This window comes from Quercus suber, unplaced genomic scaffold (assembly GCF_002906115.3).
Source record: "Quercus suber isolate HL8 unplaced genomic scaffold, Cork oak 2.0 scaffold_561, whole genome shotgun sequence".
Classification (NCBI taxonomy): domain Eukaryota; kingdom Viridiplantae; phylum Streptophyta; class Magnoliopsida; order Fagales; family Fagaceae; genus Quercus; species Quercus suber.
In genome coordinates, this window is record NW_027070006.1 from 256,691 (window position 1) to 277,236 (window position 20,546).

Consider the following 20,546-nt stretch of genomic DNA (forward strand, 5'->3'; position numbering starts at 1 on the left):
TTTCCATGAGTGAGGAATTTAGTATATATAAAACAAATGTCAAAATAGTATTTGATTTTGTAAATGTGTGCCAAAATAATATTTGGGCTTTATGAGATAGTTGCCAAAATAATATTTGGGCTTTATAGAATAAGTGTAAAATTAATAGTAGTGCCAAACATTAATGTTTGGGCTTTGAGCATAAAGTGATTGTTTTTGCCAAAATAGCATTTTTGGGCTTTGGAAAATAAGTGCCAAATTAGTATTTGGGCTCTGAGCTTAGAGTAATTGTTTTTGCCAAAATAGCATTTTTGGGCTTTGGAAAATAAGTGTCAAATTTGTATTTGGGCTTTATGAGAAAAATAGTGCCAAATTAGTATTTGAGCTTTGTAAAATAAGTGCCAAATTGATATTTGGGCTTTGTGAAAAAAATAGTGCCAAATTAGTATTTGGGTTTTGTAAAAATGATTTGAGATTTTGTAAAATATATTGTCGTGTACCAACGGGCTTTTAGAGATGCTGGATCGTACCAGGCTTTAGAGATGCCAGATCGTTCTAGACTTTAGAGGTGCCTTGTAGCAACGGGCTTTAAAGATGCCGGATCGTATTGGGCTTTAGAGGTGCCAGATCATACCGGGCTTTGGAGATGCTGAATCGCACCAGACTTTAAAGGTGCTGTGTAGTAACAGGCTTTAGAGATGTCGGTTCGATGTTATGGATCAATTTCTTTTATAAATCCACCCCCATAATGTACTTAGTTTTTTTATTTAATCTAGATTTTAATAATCTTTACAATTTATCTAGATTTTGCACATGCTTATTATGTTTGTTTAGTCAGATGTTATGGATCAATTTCTTTAATGAATTCGTTAGTTTAATACCATAAATAAATAAATAAATAAAACTTTCCCATGTCTTTCCTTTCATGGTTAATTATCATGCTCATTCGTTGTCCTCAAGCGAATAAAATTAAGCATATAATAGGAAAAATCGGGGACGCAAGTTTTGATTTTCAAAATGATTGAGAGTCATACAATCCTATTTATAGGTCACTGGAGAGAGCCCCATCCAATTCATTCAACGACGCTCCCTAGTTTAGTTCATTTGAGTTTTCAAAACGATCCAAGATTTCGTATGCATATAAATTACCAGGAATTCAAAACAAAGCAATATAAAAAGGTCCTGACCAAAGCTTAAAACCTTGATACAAAGTATATCTGCTCAGGTTAAATTTTAATAAAGCCACAAAGAAAACAAAACTGAAGAACAAGAAAGTACTACAAAATCTTCCTCAACAGTACAACTAGCCCAATAGCTCCCTCTGACTAGTCTAAGTTGTCGGCTCAGCGCTTTCCACCGCCACCTCCCATTTTGGCCTTTGGTGCAGCACCCCTGGACAGATTTCCCTTGCTCTGAGTCTTCTGAGATTTGGCTGTCACTTCTGCTTTCTTTGCCTTCTTCTCATCCTTGGTTTTCTTGATTCTCTCCTTAATTTCACTGCATAATCATATTGAGGAAGTAATTTAATCACAGACAAGGGATAAACAACTTGGGTGCACACTTCAGTATCCAAAAATCTAAACCAAAAACCTTCAATCTAGTATTGGGTTCAAAAATGAGCAGTCACGAACTACACGGTAGATAGAAAAAAATGGGTGGAAGAATGCATACCGGAGAGCAGCTTCACGTGCTGCATCTCGTACTTCTGGTTTTTCAGTTCTCCTTTTCTGGATAACTTCCAAGGTAGCTCCAACAATGGACCTAGAGTATGGCTTCTTGGCAGCCCGACGCCTCTTTTTCACAGACTCAGCAGCTATGTCCTGTGAGTCATGTAAAAGAGTAAGAATATAAGTCATACCAGTTACTGTAGCATCAAAACTAGATAATGGAAGGATACTCCACCTTTTTATGTTGCTTTCTATACATTGCTGTCCAAGTAAGCTTTGAGGGCTTCAATTTGTTGTGGAAGTACCTCTTGCATTTTGAGTTGACAAACAGGAAAACCTGAATTGACCAAACAAGAAGACAAACATCAATCTCAGTGCAAAAACAGGAAAACCAACACCCTCTTCTCAACCAAACTAAACCAAAACAAAAATAAATGAATAATAGAAAAGGATATAAAATGCAAAAACCCAAAGATTTGCCATGGTTGTTTAAATAAAAACTAACCTGAGAATCTGATCTGATAAATCTGATACCCCTACCTGGGTATATCTTCGACCCGCTGAAGCGGCAGAGTTCAGTCCTGAAACATCAGACAGTACTGAGCATGTACATTGAAATAATAATGATCGAAAACCAAGATTCCTCATCAGTTTGCGAACATTTTGGTGAAAAGTAAGCGAACTTTTATTCTATTGTTTTTAAAAATTTGACATAAATATTCTTGCAGCAAAGAATTAGTGCATACTAAGAAAAGGAAGGTGAGACTGAGACTCGGTCAGAAGGAATAGTCATTCTAGACTTATTTGGTATTCTTTGAAGAAAATACAATACCTAATTGTAGTAGTGCAAATAGAAAAATGGAATACATGCAAAGAATCGATATGGTTGGAAAGCACACCAAAGAAACAAAAGAAAACAGAATGACAAGTTTTGTGCTATTTTATTTAATCTGAAAATTAGCAAAATTTGGTAGGCTTAAACACAAACTCATTTAAGGCTTGCTTGATTGAAGCATCTTGTTTACTTATAATACAAATAGTGTAAAAAAAAAAAAAACCTCAATTTTTTCTCAGCAACCAAAAAAACCATCAAGGAAAAAATTCAATATAGTATGAAGACCGAAGCAGGATTTTCAAGTTATCTGTATAACCAGTAACAGTATGCAGTAAAAAATGTCCTGTAGCCAAGCCCAATTCCTTAGTTGAATCACTTGTTAAGTTGGGTTAACTTAACAAGTTCTGTCAGACTTGAAACTTAAAGCGAAAGGAATCATCTTGCCACAGATAGTCATGTACATGTTTAGGCAATACAGATTAAGCAATGGCAAGTCCTACCAGATGAATATAAATTTAGACCCATATAACTTTTTCTATCTGTGCTTCATTTAGTTTCATTAATTTCCACTACATATATTCCCAACCTACAAAATCACACCAATCTTCTAGGTATCTTTTTCCACAAAAGAACCAGACTCATTCCCAAGGAATTTTCAAGTTTTTTTTATACACTGATAGTTGGGGTGGGAGTATTTGAACCTTGGACGTCTCCGTTGGAAACTCCAAGAGGCGCCAAGTAATTGAGCTACAAGACTCTTAGCGAAATTTTCAAGTTAGCATATAAACCAAATGAAGTTACATGTGCATCCAGCAGGTCCTGAACCCACAACCTTACCCTCCATCCATATTATCAGAGGAGGATATGCCATTTGGGCTAAAGTTCATTGGCATGAGTACTAAAATCTATGCCACAATCCACAACTGTAATCTATAACAAATCTCTAGACCTTCATTAAAAAACCAAGCTCCCACACAGCTCACCCAAGACCTCAGTAAAGGCGCAAGTCAGCCAGAACCCATTTCTGGATTTCCAATACAACCTCAACCAAGTACTCAGATCAGCTTATTCACAATGCATTCACCTCAAAGCTACAAAGCTAATTAAACATGAAATCAATCTGATGCAACCAAAAAAAAAATATTTTGAGCAAAACCCATCTTAAGAACAGATCCATAAAGCTATAATTCATAAACAAAAAAACAAAATATCAACAAATTGTATAAATCACAAGAATGCTGATTGGATAAAGACAAGGTTTTTTTTTTTGAATAACCCATCAAAATGTCACAATACAAAATCCAATCCAATATTATCATAATCTAATCCATTGTATCACAATCTAAAACCATCACACAAAAAATTAATATTAGTCAATAAATTAACTGAAAATTACACATCCGAAGAAGAAATGAACCCCTAAATAATAAGAATAAGAATCCCAACATTTTCTCGGGAACCAAACAGAGTTTGATAAGAAAATTGAAAGGAAAAAAGGAACATACTTGAGAACCATTGAGTGTGGCTGTTGTTGTTGTCGCTGCTCTACGGCTTTTTTTCACTTCGGAGAAAACCCTAATAAGAAAAATGAAACCCTAAATAGGTTAAAGGCGTTGATTGAAATCGCAACGAATAGCCCTTGGATTTTGTTCAAATTACGAGAAGGGCACTGTAATTTTAGTCGAAGCTGGGTCCAGGATCTGGACTGGTTGTCACTGCGTAACAAAAGGGGTGGGCTAGGCCCAACTGAGCACTAGCGGTAGAGTGGTCCATTAGGCCCAACTAATGGCAGCCCTTTTTAAAATTCGGGAGGACAAAAATGACTCGCTCGGAATATTTTTGTACAGATTTTTTTCCGTCTCGAAAGGGTGATGAGCGGGAATAGGTTTTTCTTATTCCGCCCCACCCTAAAAACACTTATCCCTCCTTTCTACCCTTTATCTGATCAATGTCAATTCATTTCATTAGGATTAGTAAAATATCTTTAACTTGACTTGACTTGCCGTTGTCCCATCTTATCTGAGTTTTTCTCAGTCTTAAATAAGAGATAAGTCGAAGATGGGACACCCATAATTTGATCTCATCCTAACCTGTCGTCATCCCTACTTTAAACCCTTACTCTTGTCACTCTACGGGCAAAATTTGATCACACAAATTTCTTGTTCAACTAGAAGAAACTATGTAAGTTAAGCCATTATCACTCAAAAAAGAAGAGTATCATTTTTTTTTTTATGGGCTATCATAATAAGTTAAGTAGTCAACTAAACTGCATAGATGATTGAAAATTAAAAGGATATGTAAAAAAGATAGTTTATTTGTGAAGTGTGAATGTAATACGGTGTCATTTTTTGTCATAGCATAATTAGAAGAAAAAAAAAAACTTTATGATGAAATTGACTTAAAATATAATATTTTAAATAACTCAGTTGGCTATATTTTTTTATAAAATGAAAATAATAATCCTGGGTCACGCAAGTAAAATGGTCAGATTGGAATGAAGAAAATAAAACTAATTAGAAATAGGTCGAACCAAACCAAAGTTAACCCTCAAGATGTTCCAACCCAACTCATTACGAAGTAAAAATGTCTGATTGGAAAAGAAAAGAAAACTAATTAGAAATAGGTCATTTTGAACCAAACCTAAGTTTAGCTGTCAAGATCTTCCAACCCAACCCATTACGAAGTAAAAAAATATTGATTTTTATTTTTAATGCATTTTACTATCCAATATATATCTTTTACCTACTTAAATGGATGAAATGGGCCTTTCTAAATGCGTAATCTCCTTTACTATCCAATAAGTATGTACTTTGCTACTGTTAGGGTTCAAACATGAGTCTTTCGCTTGCTTTCCTCATGTTAACGACCCAACGGTGCCTATTGAGTGTAGATAATGGCATTTAAAAATCCCTAGATGGCAATTTTGTTCATTGAATGGTAGCTGTTTGTTTCTATATCACTTGCAATGTCTTTGCTTAAGAATGTTTATCTTTTTTAATCACTAGTTGAATACCGGTGCGTTGCACGATTTTGGTCAATAACTTATTAAATACTGTGGGGCCAGAAAATCGAGTGGCCTCGGCCCACTTCAACCCAGGCCCAAATGGCCCATGCCGAGGACGCATGATGGGTCCGAGGATGACCCTATCCTCAGTCGTCCGAGACCTCAGTATGAAGAAGGGGCAAGCCCTGGACGAACTGTCACCTCAGCATTGAATACGCTCACCTAACCCTTCTGACCGCATTAATGAGGACGTAACCCCTTGGCAGGGCGACATCGATCAGGGTGAATCACTTGAACACGGATATGACCTTTGATGGGATAGACGGTCAGGTAGAAGGCCAATAGATGACCAACAAGAGGAGGAAGAGGGGGATATATAAGAGGGGTGAGCAAAATGTAAGTGAGGGGGTTTTTTCTTTGGAAAAGGAGTTTTGGGAGCAGAAAAGGGAAGGAAAAACCTCCTCGGCCAGGAGTCGAGGAGCATCTCCCAGTTGTAAATTATTCTAAGTATTTTTCAGTAAAAGAAAAGAGTTCAGTTTACCTGAACCTCGGCCAGCGCCTAAACCTTCGATCCACTCTCTACAAATTCATTGTTCTGGGTTCGTTGGGCCTTTGACCCATGTCCTTTGGGCTTGGGCAACAAAAACAGACCCTACAATTGGCGCCGTCTGTGGGAAGGATTGGTGCACAGGCCGGCGCAACAGGCGATTGTTCTAAATAATCATCCTACGGAAGATCGGTGATAATAAAAAAAAAAAAAAAAAAAAACACTGCAGAAAGATAAAAGTTCGAGACAGAAGATTCAACAGCAAAGAAAGAAAGCTTGATATTATTTCATAAAAAGCAAAGTTACAAATTACAATCAGAGGCTCAGGCAGGCGTGCTTTAAAACTATTCCTAGCAGCTAGTTCTACAATCAGAGGCCCAGGTGGACTCGTCCTAAAACTAGCTAGAGGGAAGTGTCAACCCGTACTTTTATTGGCATCAAGAGAATGGGGGAACTTGACAATAAAAGCAGGGAAGGGGGGGCTGGCTTGTTTCAAGGCCACCAACAACTCCTTTCTCGGTGTGGCGGAGCTTTAACAAAGCGAGGAGNTAAGGTTAGCTTTCCATCATTGTGTCTTATATCTTAACCTTATTAAAAACATGTTCAACATTTGTTTTCTAACTCACACACATACTAGTATACATTTAAACATACAACATGGCATCATTAATCCCAAACCCTAACCATACATCTAATCATGGCATCCATCACAAACCCTAACATACATCTATCATCTCATTACAAACCCTAGCATACATCTATCATGGCATCAAAGCATTCTCAAGGCAGCAATATATACAATCAAATCAAAGCAGAAACATAAGCATAAGGAAAGATCCAAGCATTCACATTCACCTCTAACATCAACATAAGATCATGTCACAAATGCATGAAACAAAACAAACAAACATGCGAAAGCATAAACAAAACAAACAAACAAAAAAATAGAGTTTTTGGGTAACGGCATCACGCATGCTAGAATAGGCCTGCATACGCATAATCAAGCTTACGTGCGCAGGCTAGATCATGTGTACGCAGATCCTTGCCCAAAAAACCTAAAAATGCAGAAACAGAGCAAAACTTTAAAACAACAATTCTAACAACCTAACATGCATTTTAAGCATACAAAAACTTAAACTTAACCTACAAAGACATATTAAAACATATTCTAACAAACAATAAAGCAAGCAAGAGGATTTAAAGGCAGAAAATAAAATAAAAGGAAAAAGAAAGGTTTAGACTAGATACCTCACACAAAAGCTTTCCAAGCTTGATTTTGACCGTTTCCCTTGATCAAATCTATTCACAAACCAATAAGAAAGTGATTAGCAACGTTAAACTAATAGGATTGGGGCCAGAAAATGTCTCAATCAAATAAAATTGACTTAAGAGTATTTTGTGAAAAACTCCCTTTTGATTCATTATTTTCTTGTGAATATTAGGTTTTTCCTATGAGATTTTTTTATGTTTTGAAAATGTACCGTTTAAGGCTTTTTATAGTTGAAAAAATGGGGTTTTGAACAGCTTCCAAATAATGTGGGATTCCAAACCTTAGCTATTATTGCAGAAAACTTGTCTTTTTTATGCTTTTGAAACTCTAGCTACGCATGTAGGAATGTGTCTGCGTACACATGCATTGACTCACGTACGTGGGCCGCGACCTATGTACGTAGGCCAAGGGCCACTTTGGTCATTTTATTTTTCAAAAATTGATTTCTGCTCATTTAAAAGGTTATATTTTCCATTTTAAGACTCCTCAAGTCTATTTGATATCTAATTAGGCTTTTAACTGGCCTTGGGCCTTAGAGTTCAAGCATCATTGGAAAAGAGTGGCTCGAGCCGTAAGTGGTACAAAATGTGGTGTCTATAGATGCCCTTCTTTTGATTCATGAGCTTCGCTAATAGAATAAAAAAAAACAAGAGATAAAACATTTTGTTTCGACGTATGGCTTGGGCCCAACCCACGCAAATGACACATATCACGCATACATGGGGCGGGGTGCAACTCTGAAGAGCTGCATGTGATTCGTATGTCTGAAGTCCCACATTTGTTGCTCAAGAAACACGCGACGATAGGTTTGTTATCCCAGAACTTGTTTTTCCACTTGCAAGCAAATGGTGAGTGACTCACTATCCTAGAGTCACTAAAAAGAAAAAAGAAAACAAATAAAGGTGCTCTTACAAGCTAACCCAACAAATAACAAAAGGTTATAATCTTTGTGGTGTCCATCCGGGGCTTTTACCTTAAACTTCTCCGGGTGACTTGTTCCTCTTGTCTTCTTCACTTTTTTCTCTACCTTTTTTGGTTAGGCTCTTGCCTCGAGTTGACCTTGATCTCTTTCTTTATCACTATCTCTACCATTTTCTACCGTATTTGTATGTTCAATTCCCAGAGGATATGTGCATGAGTAGGATCCACTAGGGATGGTGAAGAACTCGCTGAGGAGTAGATGTGCATGGGGAGGAATTTTCTGCCTCTCATGACTTGCTTGGAGATGAGAAAGTCGCTGAGGAGCAGTATGGATGGACTCGTTAAGGTCCTTGAGGAGTAGTATGGATGGACTCACTGAGGAGTAGTGTAGATGTGCGATCCATAAGGGAAGAATCTCCTGCTTCCTACATGGTTCATCGAGGATTTTGAGGGAAAATCTTCTACTTCCTCATTGGGGGTTTTTTTTTTTTTTTTGGTGTATGGGATTCACTGGGGAAGAACTTCTGCTTCCTTACTAGGGACATTTTGGGGAAGAATTTTTTGCTTCCTCACTGGGGATTTGCTTTAATGTTCTTGGGTCCATTGGGAAAGAATCTTCTGCCTCCTCACTGAAGATGATGCTCGATATGCTTGAACTATTGAGGAAAAGTCTTATGCTTCCTTTATGGAGATGATGTTTGATAGGTTTGATTCATTTATGGAGATGATGTTTGATAGGTTTGATTCATTTATGGAGATGATGCTTCCTTATTGCTCGTTTCTCAAGTAACAAAGGCGGGAATTTGGACATATAAATCCCACACAACTTTACGGAGTTACACCCCGCCCCATATATGCGTGTTGTGTGTCGTGTGCATGGGCTGGGCCCAAGCCATACTTTGAAACAAAATGTTTTATCTTTTATTCTTTTGATTTTGTTAGCGGAGTTCATGAATCAAAAGATGGGTATTTATAAACATTGTATTTTGTACCACTTATGACTTGGGCCTCCATTCCTTAATGCTGGTAAAATTTTAAAACCCAAAGTTGGTTTAGGACATAATCAGATAATAAATTGACTTGATGAAGGTTTTTATGGAATATATAACTCTTTCATGAATAAAATAAATCTATTTTTGGAAAATAAAGGCCATGAAAACCCTAGAGCTGCATACGCATACACATGTATTTATACATAGGTTTGATGTATGTGTGCGCATGCACGGGCTGCATATGCAGCTAGGGTTCCAAAAGCTATGAAAGACAAGTTTTTCTGCATTAAAGTTGAAGTTTGGAATGAATCCCACATTATTTGGGAGCCTTTCCAAACCCCCATTTTTCAACTATAAAAAGCCTTACATAGTATATTTCAAAAACAGATAGAAAATCCTAAGGGAAAACATAAGATTCACTAGAAATAGTGAATCAAAGAGAGAGTTTTTCACTAAACATCCTTAAGTCAATATTTTCTAATTAGAGTCTTTTCTGGCCTTGATTTTCAAGTTTTAAGATTACTAACCCCTTTTGTATTTGATTTTGAATAAATTAATAAAGGGGAATGATCAAAATCAAGCCTGAAAAGCTTCTTGTTTGAGGTATTGAGTTCTAACTCTTTTCTTTTTGTTTCCTTGTTTTAATTATGTTTTCTTGCTTTGTTTGTGTTTTAACATGTTTAGGTAGCCTAGGGTTTAGTATTCTTTATTTTAAAGCAGGCTAGGTTATTATATTTATAGTTTTAAAGCTTTGCTCTATTTTTCTGTGTTTCTGTGTTTCTAGGTTAGGATTCTAGGGTGTGTCTGCATGTGCATGCTACCTGCATGCATACGTAGACTTTTTCTGTGTTTCTGTGTTTCTAGGTTAGGGTTCTAGGGTGTGTCTGCATGTGCATGCTACCTACATGCGTACATACACTTGTAGTATGCATACGCATACAACTAGCTTGCGTATGCAGGCCTATGTATGCGCACGCATACTCATGATATACTATGAACACAGAAACATGCTAGATTAGGGTTTCTTTCCATTTCTTGCTATGACATACTATGAACATGCATTAATATGATCATGCATTGATGTATAGGTGCTGTGATGCAGTAAGCTAAGTAAGGTAAGGCATGCATTTGATTGAGATTTGATCTTGTTAGATTTTGATGAATATGATGTGTGAACTTGGAATATGTTTGTGTTCTTAATGTTCATGACGCTCTCCAATAATTCTTTGATTCTGCCATGATTTGTTTGTTGCCTTGAATGTGATGTGATAAACGTATGCTAGGTTTGATGGAAATTACCATGATAGGTGTATGTTAGGGTTTTAGGATAACTGATGAAATGTTGATTGCTAGATGAATGCTAGTGTATGTGTGTGTATGAGTATAGAATGCAATGTTGAATGTGCCTTTAATGAGATTAAGATGTAAGACACAATGAGTGGAAATGGACCCACGGGTTGGGCGGTTTTGCGTGCCTAATACTTTCCTAAGATCGTACCTAAACTCTGACTCATACTCTAGTAGTAAGATCAATCCTTTCAAGTAAGGGCGTTATGTAAATGGTTCCTAGATCTAATTTAGGTGGTGACTCCATATTTTCTATGCCCCAGTCTACTTGGCAGAGGCGTACTCCCCTTTCTTTTAAGGAGGAAATCGATGTGCCCACAAGGGTATAAAGTGAAACACATGTTATAGTTTATGATAGTAATCGTCTATTTTGAAAGTTCAAGGTGGTAAATGTAAACAAGGGTATAGTTTAGGGTGATAAAATATAATTTCCCTTAAAATAAACATTTTTGTATTACCATACAATCATTTTATCTATTTTATATAACCACTTTAACAATACACCATACATCTCATTCTTAATACAGTTCATCCAATTAAAATAATATATTTTCTACTAACACCAATAATAGTAATTAAACCTAAAACACCATCATCTCATGACCAAACCCACCACTGCCCCAAAAATCCAAAACCAAATCCACCTTTGACCCAACAACAACCCACACTAACACTCACTATCCTCTCTAGCCATGATAACCACCAAAATTGTTGCATCAAAACCTAAAACGAAACCCAACAACACTAGCATTGATGACCCACCCTAGCCATGATGACCATCACAACAATTCAGATCTAAGAGGTGGTGCCTAGAAAACGAGGAAGAGGATGGAGGAGGGAGAGTGCAAGAATGAACAGTGATGACCCACCCCACCAACACTAGCATTGACGATGACAATGATCCTACAACGACGATGCTTGCAATTTGACTACAGAGAGAGAGAGAGAGAGAGAGAGAGAGAGAAGAGAAGAGAAGAGAAGAGAAGAAATCATATACATATATATATATATATATATATAATTGGTGTGGTTGCCTTAGCTTTAATGAGATTTTTTTTTTTTTTTTTTTTTTCATTTTACCCTTTACTTTCCATTATATATTCACTGTTTCACATAAAATGTATAAATTAAAACAAAAAACTTCCATTTGGAAGAAAAGCATTGGTAAGGCGTAGGGAAAAGATGAGAAATCTGGGAAGAAAAGTGCCCGTAAGGCGTTTAAAAAAATCGTTTAGTATTATTGTTACTACCATTGGTGCAGCTTGATTCCTAGACTTTTTCACTATTTGACAAAAAAAAGACTTACAAAAATCAACTGCCCAAACTATTGGGAATTTAGAGGAGTAATATAAAGAAATAGCAAAAATGATCCAGTACATAAATAGAAAATTTGATTGATTTGGATGTACAATTAAATGTTATCCTTAGACAATATTTGCCCCACAAATTTATCCTTAGGATACAACCAAGTTTATTGGATTCTATAAATAGCAATTTTGAAGAAGCCCCATAAGTTTTTTGTGTTTCTAAGAAAGATGAAAGAAAGAAGTTAGAATAAGTTATCAAATGAATATAAACTACTATTTATACTTAAAGGATTGTGACATTTCAATAGAAAAATTTTCATTCAGTATGTACATTTTTGGTCAATAGACATATTTTCATTCATTAAATTCATTTTCAATCAATAGGCACATTTTCATTCAGTAGAGACATTTTCGATTAATAGACACATTTTTCATTTAATATGCACCTTTAATATATATCTAATACAAAGGGTGTAAGGACTCAATTTGAGTTGAATGTTAGGTTCCCGGCCCAACAAGCCCAAACAATACATTTATAGAGAGTGGGTTGAAAGGCTTAGGTGCTGGCCGTTGATCACCATGGCCAAACTTATATTAGAAAAAGGCTATGTGTTTCTTACAACTGAGGGATTGCTCCTCGGACTGTGGCCGAGGAGGCCTTTTCTTTCCCTCCCCTTTTTTGGGGTTACTAACTCTTCTTTTATAGTTTTCATCTTCCTATCTTCTGCTGCCATTTGTTGGTCATCTATTCGCTTTTCTTCTGGTTGTCCGTCCCATCAGAGGCCTTATCGGTACTCAAGTGGCTCGCTCTACCCAAAAGAGAGAGAGAGAGAGAGAGAGAGAGAGAGAGAGAGAGAGAGAGAGAGAGAGAGATGGGTTCAAGTTACATGTAACTCCATAGCATTAAATGATTATTTTGTTTCTCTTCCTTATTTATGATAAATTAATTCTATCCTTTTTTTTTTCTCTCTTTCTTACCCAATATAAAAAGAAATTCTCTTCTTCTTTCTCTCACCTATTTTCTCTCTCTTGCTTACCCAATAAAAAATAAAATTCTTTGCTTCTTTCTCTCACCATGATCTGGGTAGAGGAAGAAAAGATAAAACAAAATGATTTTTTTTTTTTTTATGAATTAAAAAAATTACCGAATTAAGAAGCTTAACCAAAGCTTTGCAAGAAAATAAATCCCATGAGGTTTTTTAAGCTTTAATTTTAAGATATTTTTTTCCCGTTTAGGAGACTTGGTTAATTGGTTTTGAAGTAGAAATATAAGTATGATGTTTGAGTTATGTTTTGTATGAGGCTTCGCTTTGTCTCTGTGGCTGTCACTTCTATCCATAAAGTTTTCTATTATTTTTTTTTTTAGAGAGTATGTGAATTAGGAGATTAGGAAAACTGAAACCTCAAAACCATTTGAAACACAAAACAAGTCTAACAAAGAAGAAGAAACATTGTCCAACAACATAAATTTTAGGAAGAAAGGGACACCATTAAACAAAATCCAATATCTAAGGTTGGCGGTCGCTTTGTCATATCTAATATCTAAGGGATTTTGACAACTTATATAATGCAAGAAGAGAGTTTTTCATTTTGCTGTATTAAACTTGTTTTTGGTTGAACATAGAAAACCTTTTCCATTGACCTGCATTTTCCACCATAGAAGAAACGTTGTCTAACAACAGAAATTTTAGGAAGAAAGGGACACCATTAAACAAAATGCAATGAGATCTATGGAAAGTAATAAATGAGGATAGAGAAAAACTATTATTAATTACGTAAATAAGTGGAAAAAAATAATTATTTAATGCTATTTTTCCAACCGTTGGATCTATTAGAAATCTACGGTACAGAAAATGTGTAACTTTATAAGAGTTACACCAGGAATAACTTGAACACATCTCATATATATATAACTCTACTTTAGGTTTAGTATTCAACAGGAGTGCATTGCCTTGTTGAAGCAGTTTCAGGTTTTGAATTCAGGGCAATTACTGGGAATTTCATGCTTAACTTGCTGTGTAAAGTTTTAATGAACATGCATCATCCTTCACTAAACACTATTATAAATCACATGTTAACATAATAACTATATTATAAAACCTTGTGACCTTAACCAGAAGGAATTACTTAAACAAGAAGCGACTTAATTTAAATAATCATACTTCTAAAATTCAGAAATTTTAGAAAACTATTATTTTAAAATATATTTTTGAGAATAATTAATTTATTGATTAAAATATTTATTTGAAATGCTCCTAAGCGTTCATCTATATATAAGGTATAAGGATTTAAGTTTTAATTATCAATTTTAATTTACTTTAAAACCAGAAAATTTCTAAGCAATAGAAAATTGGTGACTATGAATTTTTGAGAAAACTTATGGCGGTGGTGATGAATCTGATTATTCTTATTCTCGTTCCAGTGAAAGCTAATGATAGAGCGTTTGCCTCTTTTCATCCCTCCTCACTTCAACTCTCGCTTAATCATCCCTTCAAACTTGATATTTTACACAAACAATTTTCTTCTTGCTTTGAAACAAAGATTAGAAAGTGTAAGAAACTGATAGAAGGACCTCTCTTTTCAATGCATTCATTATGTGTTTTGGGTTGTTTACATCATTGCAAATGGGGGTTATATCCACATAACCCAATACATACATAGTCCAAAAGGTTGAATCAGTATGCATCAAAGAACTGGAAATGTTTAGAACAGAAATACAGAAAACTGTGATTTTCTTTGATGTTGGAGAATGTTTAATTCAACAATACAAAAAGCATTTCAAAAAGCACTAAGATGCCGTTCATATAGATACTAAGAGCATCTCCAACAAGCTCTTTAAACCTAGAATTTGGAGAGTAAACCCACAAAAGATTACTCCAATAGTCTCTCTAAATCACTGTTCATGATCAAAAAATTATTTGCTATTGAACAATGTCTCTCTTGGTTTGATGACCTACTGTTCATTAGCAAAACAATTTATGAGAATAAAAAATTCAACCAATCAATTAAAATATTCAGTTTTTACCTAATATTCACAACTGTTACAAACTCATCCCAAATTCTCTCTCTCTCTCTCTCTCTCTCTCTCTGAACTTAAAAAGGATAATTCTGAAATGATGATAAACTCGTTTATGTAAGATAAGGCCGACAGTCCCAATGAACTCATCAGCCTTACTTTTACATTCAGTGGTATAGACGACCTCACCTCAAGGCCGACGACTCCACCCTAAAAATCACGACACCTATATGGGATGACTAGAACGCCTAGATGGGATAGGAAGTTGACGGAGATAAGGAAACGTTTGACGGGTCTAACAAGGCCTTGCTTGGCCTCCACGCATGAGTATGTAAGGAAACATCTTGCACTCCACGGTAAACCCTAATTAAGAGGATTCCTACAAGGAAAGGATCCCGCAAGATGCGCACATTAATGAGGATCTTCTCTACAAGGAAAGACCATTTCCGCCAAGGAATGGATGTCAACTCTACGCTACTATAAAAATCCTAAAACCCTCACAAATCAAGGTACTCGTAATTTACCCCAGCTCTGGCACTCTAAAGTTGTGAAAGTTCTCTAACTTGACCTTCAGAGGGTATTTGGTCAGTACCGCACCGGTACTCCCCGTAAGGTCTTCTTCTTCTTTGTTGTGCAGGTCTTGTCTAGAGCTTGTGAGGACCGTGTAGCTTACTAACGATTTTCAACATCATTAGCTGATGCCGTTTGTGGGAAAGAGACTTGTAAGCCATACTACCACTTCCCAGACAAAAGAGTTGCATGGTGCTAACTCGCTCAATGGCGACCACCAACAACAATCAAGAAGAACCACATACCACCGCCCTCGAGACAAGTTCAGACTCTCATTACAATCGTAGAACACCTCACTAAGCAAAACCATGATCTAGAGAAGCAGCTGCGACAAAAGAACACAGGGCCTAACACTCAAGAGGAGGACCAAGAAGGTATCAGTGTTGAGAGAAGGGACCAAGAAGGGCCAGAAGGTAGCAACGCCCTAAGCACACTAGAGTGACAGGACATAAGCCGTCCATTTGCCGCAGAGATGGCTCCACCCCACATGGTCACAGAGATGCAGATGATGAAGGAATGGATGGACTTCATGATGAACGCCCTCAGAGGATGGGTGTCTAGTGACCTCGAAGAATTGGTCCATCGGATAGATTCACCCTTCATGGCATCCATCACTTCATTCCCCCTTCTACCGAAGTCCTGCATGCCACAGGTGGAGGCCTATGACGAGTCCAAGGATCCCTTAGATCACTTGGAGTCTTTCAAAACTTTGATGCACTTGCAAGGCGTGGCAGACGAGATCATGTGCTGAGCCTTTCTAACTACGCTGAAGGGTCTTGTAAGGGTATGGTTCAGCAGGTTGACATTAAACTCCATCAGCACCTTCAAGGAGCTGAGTGCGTAATTCGCTTTGTACTTTATCGAGGGACACAGGTATAAGAAATCCACTGCATGCCTGATGAGCATCAAGCAATGGAAGGATGAGACACTGAGGTCTTACATAACCCATTTCAACAAGGAAGCTATCTCGATAGACGAAATTGATGACAAGATACTTGTTGCTACATTCACTAATGGTCTGCGAAAGGGGAAGTTTTTATTCTCCTTGTACAAGAACAACCCAAAGACCATGACAGATGTGCTTTATCGAGCTACTAAGTACATGAACATAGAAGACGCACTGCTAGCCCGAGAGGAGAAACCCAAGAAAAGGGAAAGGCAAGACGATGCCAGGTAGGAAAGGGGATGAAAGATGACTAGAACTGGAGATCGATGGAAGGACAGGTGCTCTAAACCCCTTACTAGAAGGTTCGCCAACTTCACCCCATTGACTGCCCCAATTGATCAAGTGTTGATGCAGATCAGGGACGACATAAACTTGACATGGCTTGGTAAGCTGAAGGAAGACCCCAGTAAGAGGCCCAGAGACAAGTACTGCTGTTTTCACCGTGATCATGGTCATGACACATCTGACTGCTATGATTTAAAGTAGCATATAGAAGCTCTTATTCGGTAAGGAAAGTTATAAAGGTTCGTCATTAAGGAAAGAACGGACGCGTTGTAGGAACAAGCTTCCCGAAGGGAGAACGAGCGTCCTAAGCCCCCCCTAGGAGATGTAAGAATGATTGTGGAAGGCACTACAGCTTCTGGCTCATCTAAAAAGGCCCGTAAGACTTACCTCAGGATGGTTCAGAACATCCAGCTGATGGGCTTTGTCCTAAAGATGGTACGGGTAGACAACCCCATCATTGGATTCATAGAGCAAGATGCTCAACATCTCCACCACTCGCATGACGGTGCACTTGTTGTTAGCATACGGGTAGGGGAATACAACACACATTGGGTCCTGGTTGACAACAGAAGCTTTACAGACATCATCTACTACCTAGCATTCCAGAAAATAAGGATTAAGAAAGAATGGTTGGTTCTGACCAATGCCCCGCTCATTGGGTTCGGAGGAAAAAGAGTATATCCCCTCGGCGCAGTCACGTTACCCGTAACGGTTGGCAATTACCCCCAGCAGATCACTAAGGATGTAACATTCATTGTAGTCGACTGCTCGTCTACCTACAAAGCCATCCTAGGATGGCCTATCCTCAACTCATGGTAGGCCGCAACTTCAACTTATCACCTAATGATTAAGTTTCCCATCGAGTACGGAGTTGGAGAGGTATGTGGGGATCAAGTGGCAGCACGCGAGTATTATATAGCAATGTTGGAGATGGATGACCATCTATAGACTATGAGCATAGAAGAGCAGCGAACAGTTGCAAAACTCATTAAGGGATTGGAAGAGATACCCTTTGACAACTCCAGGCCTGAGCGAATGACCAGGATCGGCACTTTCGCCAGTCCTCCAATCTGATAGGTGTTCACAACGTTCTTAAAAGAAAATCAAGATGTCTTTGCCTGGAGCCATGAAGATATGCCTAGGATCGACCTTTCAGTCATGGTGCATAAGTTGAATGTGTCACCCTCTTTCCCCCTTATTTGACAGAAGAAGAGAGTATTCACCCAAGAACGGGACAAGGCCATAGCAAAAGAAGTCTGCAAGTTGCAGGATGCAAACTTCATTAGAGAAGTTTACTACCCCGACTGGCTGGCCAACGTGGTGATGGTCAAAAAAACCAATGAAAAATAGAGGATGTGCATAGACTTTACCGACCTGAACAAGATGTGCCCCAAGGATGGCTATCCACTCTTGTGGATTGACGTCTTAGTAGACTCTACAGCTTGACACCAGTTGTTGAGTTTCATGGATGATTTTTTTGGCTATAACTAGATAAAGTTGGACAAAATTAATCAGGAGAAAACTTCGTTCGTCACCAGCCAAGGCCTCTACTGCTACAAAGTAATGTTGTTCAGCCTCAAGAATGTAGGCGCAACATATTAGAGGCTCATGAATAAGATGTTTGTACATTAGCTCGGAAAAAATGTCCAAGTCTATGTTGACGACATGCTAGTGAAAAGCCAAAGGGAGAATGACCATTTGGATGATCTCAAGGAGACCTTCGACACCCTACGCTCTTACAACATGAAACTCAATCTAAGCAAGTGTGCTTTTGGGGTGATGGCTAGAAAGTTCCTGGGGTTCATGGTGTCTTAAAGAGGCATTGAGTCAACCCAGACAAGATCCAGGAAATAGTGGAGATGGCGCCACCAAGGAATGTGAAAGAGGTATAAAACCTCAGCAGCAAGGTGGTTGCACTAAATAGGTTCGTATCAAGAGCAATGAACAAGTGCCTACCTTTCTTCTACAAGCTGAAGAAGTCTTTTGAATGGACAGCCGAGTGTCAATAAGTATTCGAGGATTTGAAGGCCGACCTTTCTTCCCTACCGCTACTAAGTCCTCCAAACCTGAGGAAGAATTATTCCTCTACTTGGCTGTATCCCTGGCTACCATCAGCGTTGCTCTAATCAGGGAAGAAGATGGGGTGCAGAAGCCCGTATACTATACTAGCCGAGCACTCCTAGGCACGGAGGAAAGGTACCAACTGATGGAGAAGCTTGCCTTTGCTTTGGTCACCGCGGCCCGTAAGCTCAAGCCCTCATTCCAGGCCCACACTGTGGTTGTCCTGATTGACAAGCCTCTATAGTGGGCAAAGTAATCCTGAAGTCATCGGAAGGATGGCATTATAGGCAATAGAATTGAGCGAATTTGACGCACAATACTGCCCACGTACCGCCATAAAGGGATAAGTAGTCACCGACTTCATTGCAGAGTTTACCAATATGGAAGGCTAGGGGGCAGAAGATCGTCCTCAGTGGAGAATCCATATGGATGGGTCGTCTAACAAGCAGGTTGGCAGAGCCGATGTAGTACTCCATTCCCCAGAAGGTGACGAGATTGAGTGCATGGTTTGTCTAGACTTCCCTACAACAAACAATGAAGCAAAACACAAAGCCTTAGTGGCAAGTCTAGATCTCGCCAAAGCCGCAAGGGCAACAAGTGTGATCATACACTGCGACTCTCAGGTAGTCACCAGTCAGGTGAATGGCAACTACGAATGCAGAGGGGAAAGGATGAAGAAGTATCTGGAACAGGTGTGGAAACGAGTAAGCAGACTGCAAGCCAAGTTTGTTCAAATCCTTAGGGAAGAGAATGAACAAGCCGATTGCCTTGCCAAAGCTGCGTTAGCAGAACACATGTTTATCCCCAGTAAGGTACTTTCTTTTGTCCATCTCTCACCTTTAATAGATGATGTCAGGTACAGGAGATAGATTTGGGAAGTAACTGGACTACACCAATGGTTTCTTACTTGAAAAATGAAACAGAAGTCCATGAAGGGATCTGCGGGAACCACTCAGGGTTGCGGTCGTTGGTACATAAACTGATTCGAGCTAGATACTACTGGCCTACTATGCAAAAGGATGCCCAGACTTATGTCAAAACCTATGATAAATGTCAAAGGTTTAACGTCATCAAACAGCTGACAGAAGAACTCACCCCAATGACGACCCCATGGCTTTTCACTCAATGAGGATTAGACATCATGGGCCCATTCGCAATAGCGATGAGACAGCTAAAGTTCCTAATAGTCGACATTGATTACTTCACCAAATGGATAGAAGCCGAAGCCTTGGCCACCATCACAGAGAAGAACATGCGAAGCTTCGTCTAGAGGAACATCATTTGCAGATACAGAATCCTTAGAGTCTTGGTCTTAAATAACGGGAAGTAGTTTGACAATGACTTTTTTAGGGACTTTTGCTCACAATTGGGGATCAAGAACTACTACTCCTCACCCGCCTACCCTCAGGCCAACGGGCAAGTTGAGGTCACAAACTGATCTTTGCTTAAAATCATCAAGACTCGGCTTGAGGGGACAAAGAGTATATGGCCAAAAGAGTTTCCAAGCGTACTATGGGCATAAAGGATGACAACTAGAACACCCACTAAGGAGACACTGTTTCAACTAACATACAAAAACGAGGCAGTTATCCCGGCTGAGGTTGGACTTACAAGCTACAAGGTGGATAGTTATGATGAAAGGAGGAACGACGAGGCCATGCGTCTATAGCTTGACCTAGTGGACGAAGTCAGGGCAATAGCTGAACAAAGACTCGCACAATACTAGGACCTTATGGCTAAGCACTACAACTCTAGAGTCAGACATAGAGATTTCAAAGTTAGAGACCTCATCTTAAGGA

General features: G+C 38.3%; 1 protein-coding gene across 1 annotated transcript; it reads right to left on the reverse strand.

Annotated features, from left to right (window-relative positions):
- Positions 1-1,088: 1,088 nt before the first annotated feature.
- Positions 1,089-4,113, reverse strand: LOC112004021 (large ribosomal subunit protein eL24). The gene is made up of 5 exons (XM_024036250.2): positions 3,987-4,113; positions 2,152-2,227; positions 1,882-1,983; positions 1,651-1,799; positions 1,089-1,476 (listed from the first exon to the last, which is right to left on the reverse strand). The coding sequence occupies exons 1-5, from the start codon at positions 3,995-3,997 to the stop codon at positions 1,323-1,325; spliced, it is 492 nt and encodes a 163-aa protein (XP_023892018.1). The 5' UTR covers positions 3,998-4,113; the 3' UTR covers positions 1,089-1,322.
- Positions 4,114-20,546: the final 16,433 nt, after the last annotated feature.

What these genes read in the sequence shown, in the direction of transcription:
- LOC112004021 (XM_024036250.2), bottom strand. An exon ending in TTATCAGATCAGATTCTCAG is followed by an intron (nt 1,984 to 2,151) that starts GTTAGTTTTTAT and finishes TGGTCAATTCAG; the next exon opens with GTTTTCCTGTTTGTCAACTC. An exon ending in ATAGAAAGCAACATAAAAAG is followed by an intron (nt 1,800 to 1,881) that starts GTGGAGTATCCT and finishes CATGACTCACAG; the next exon opens with GACATAGCTGCTGAGTCTGT.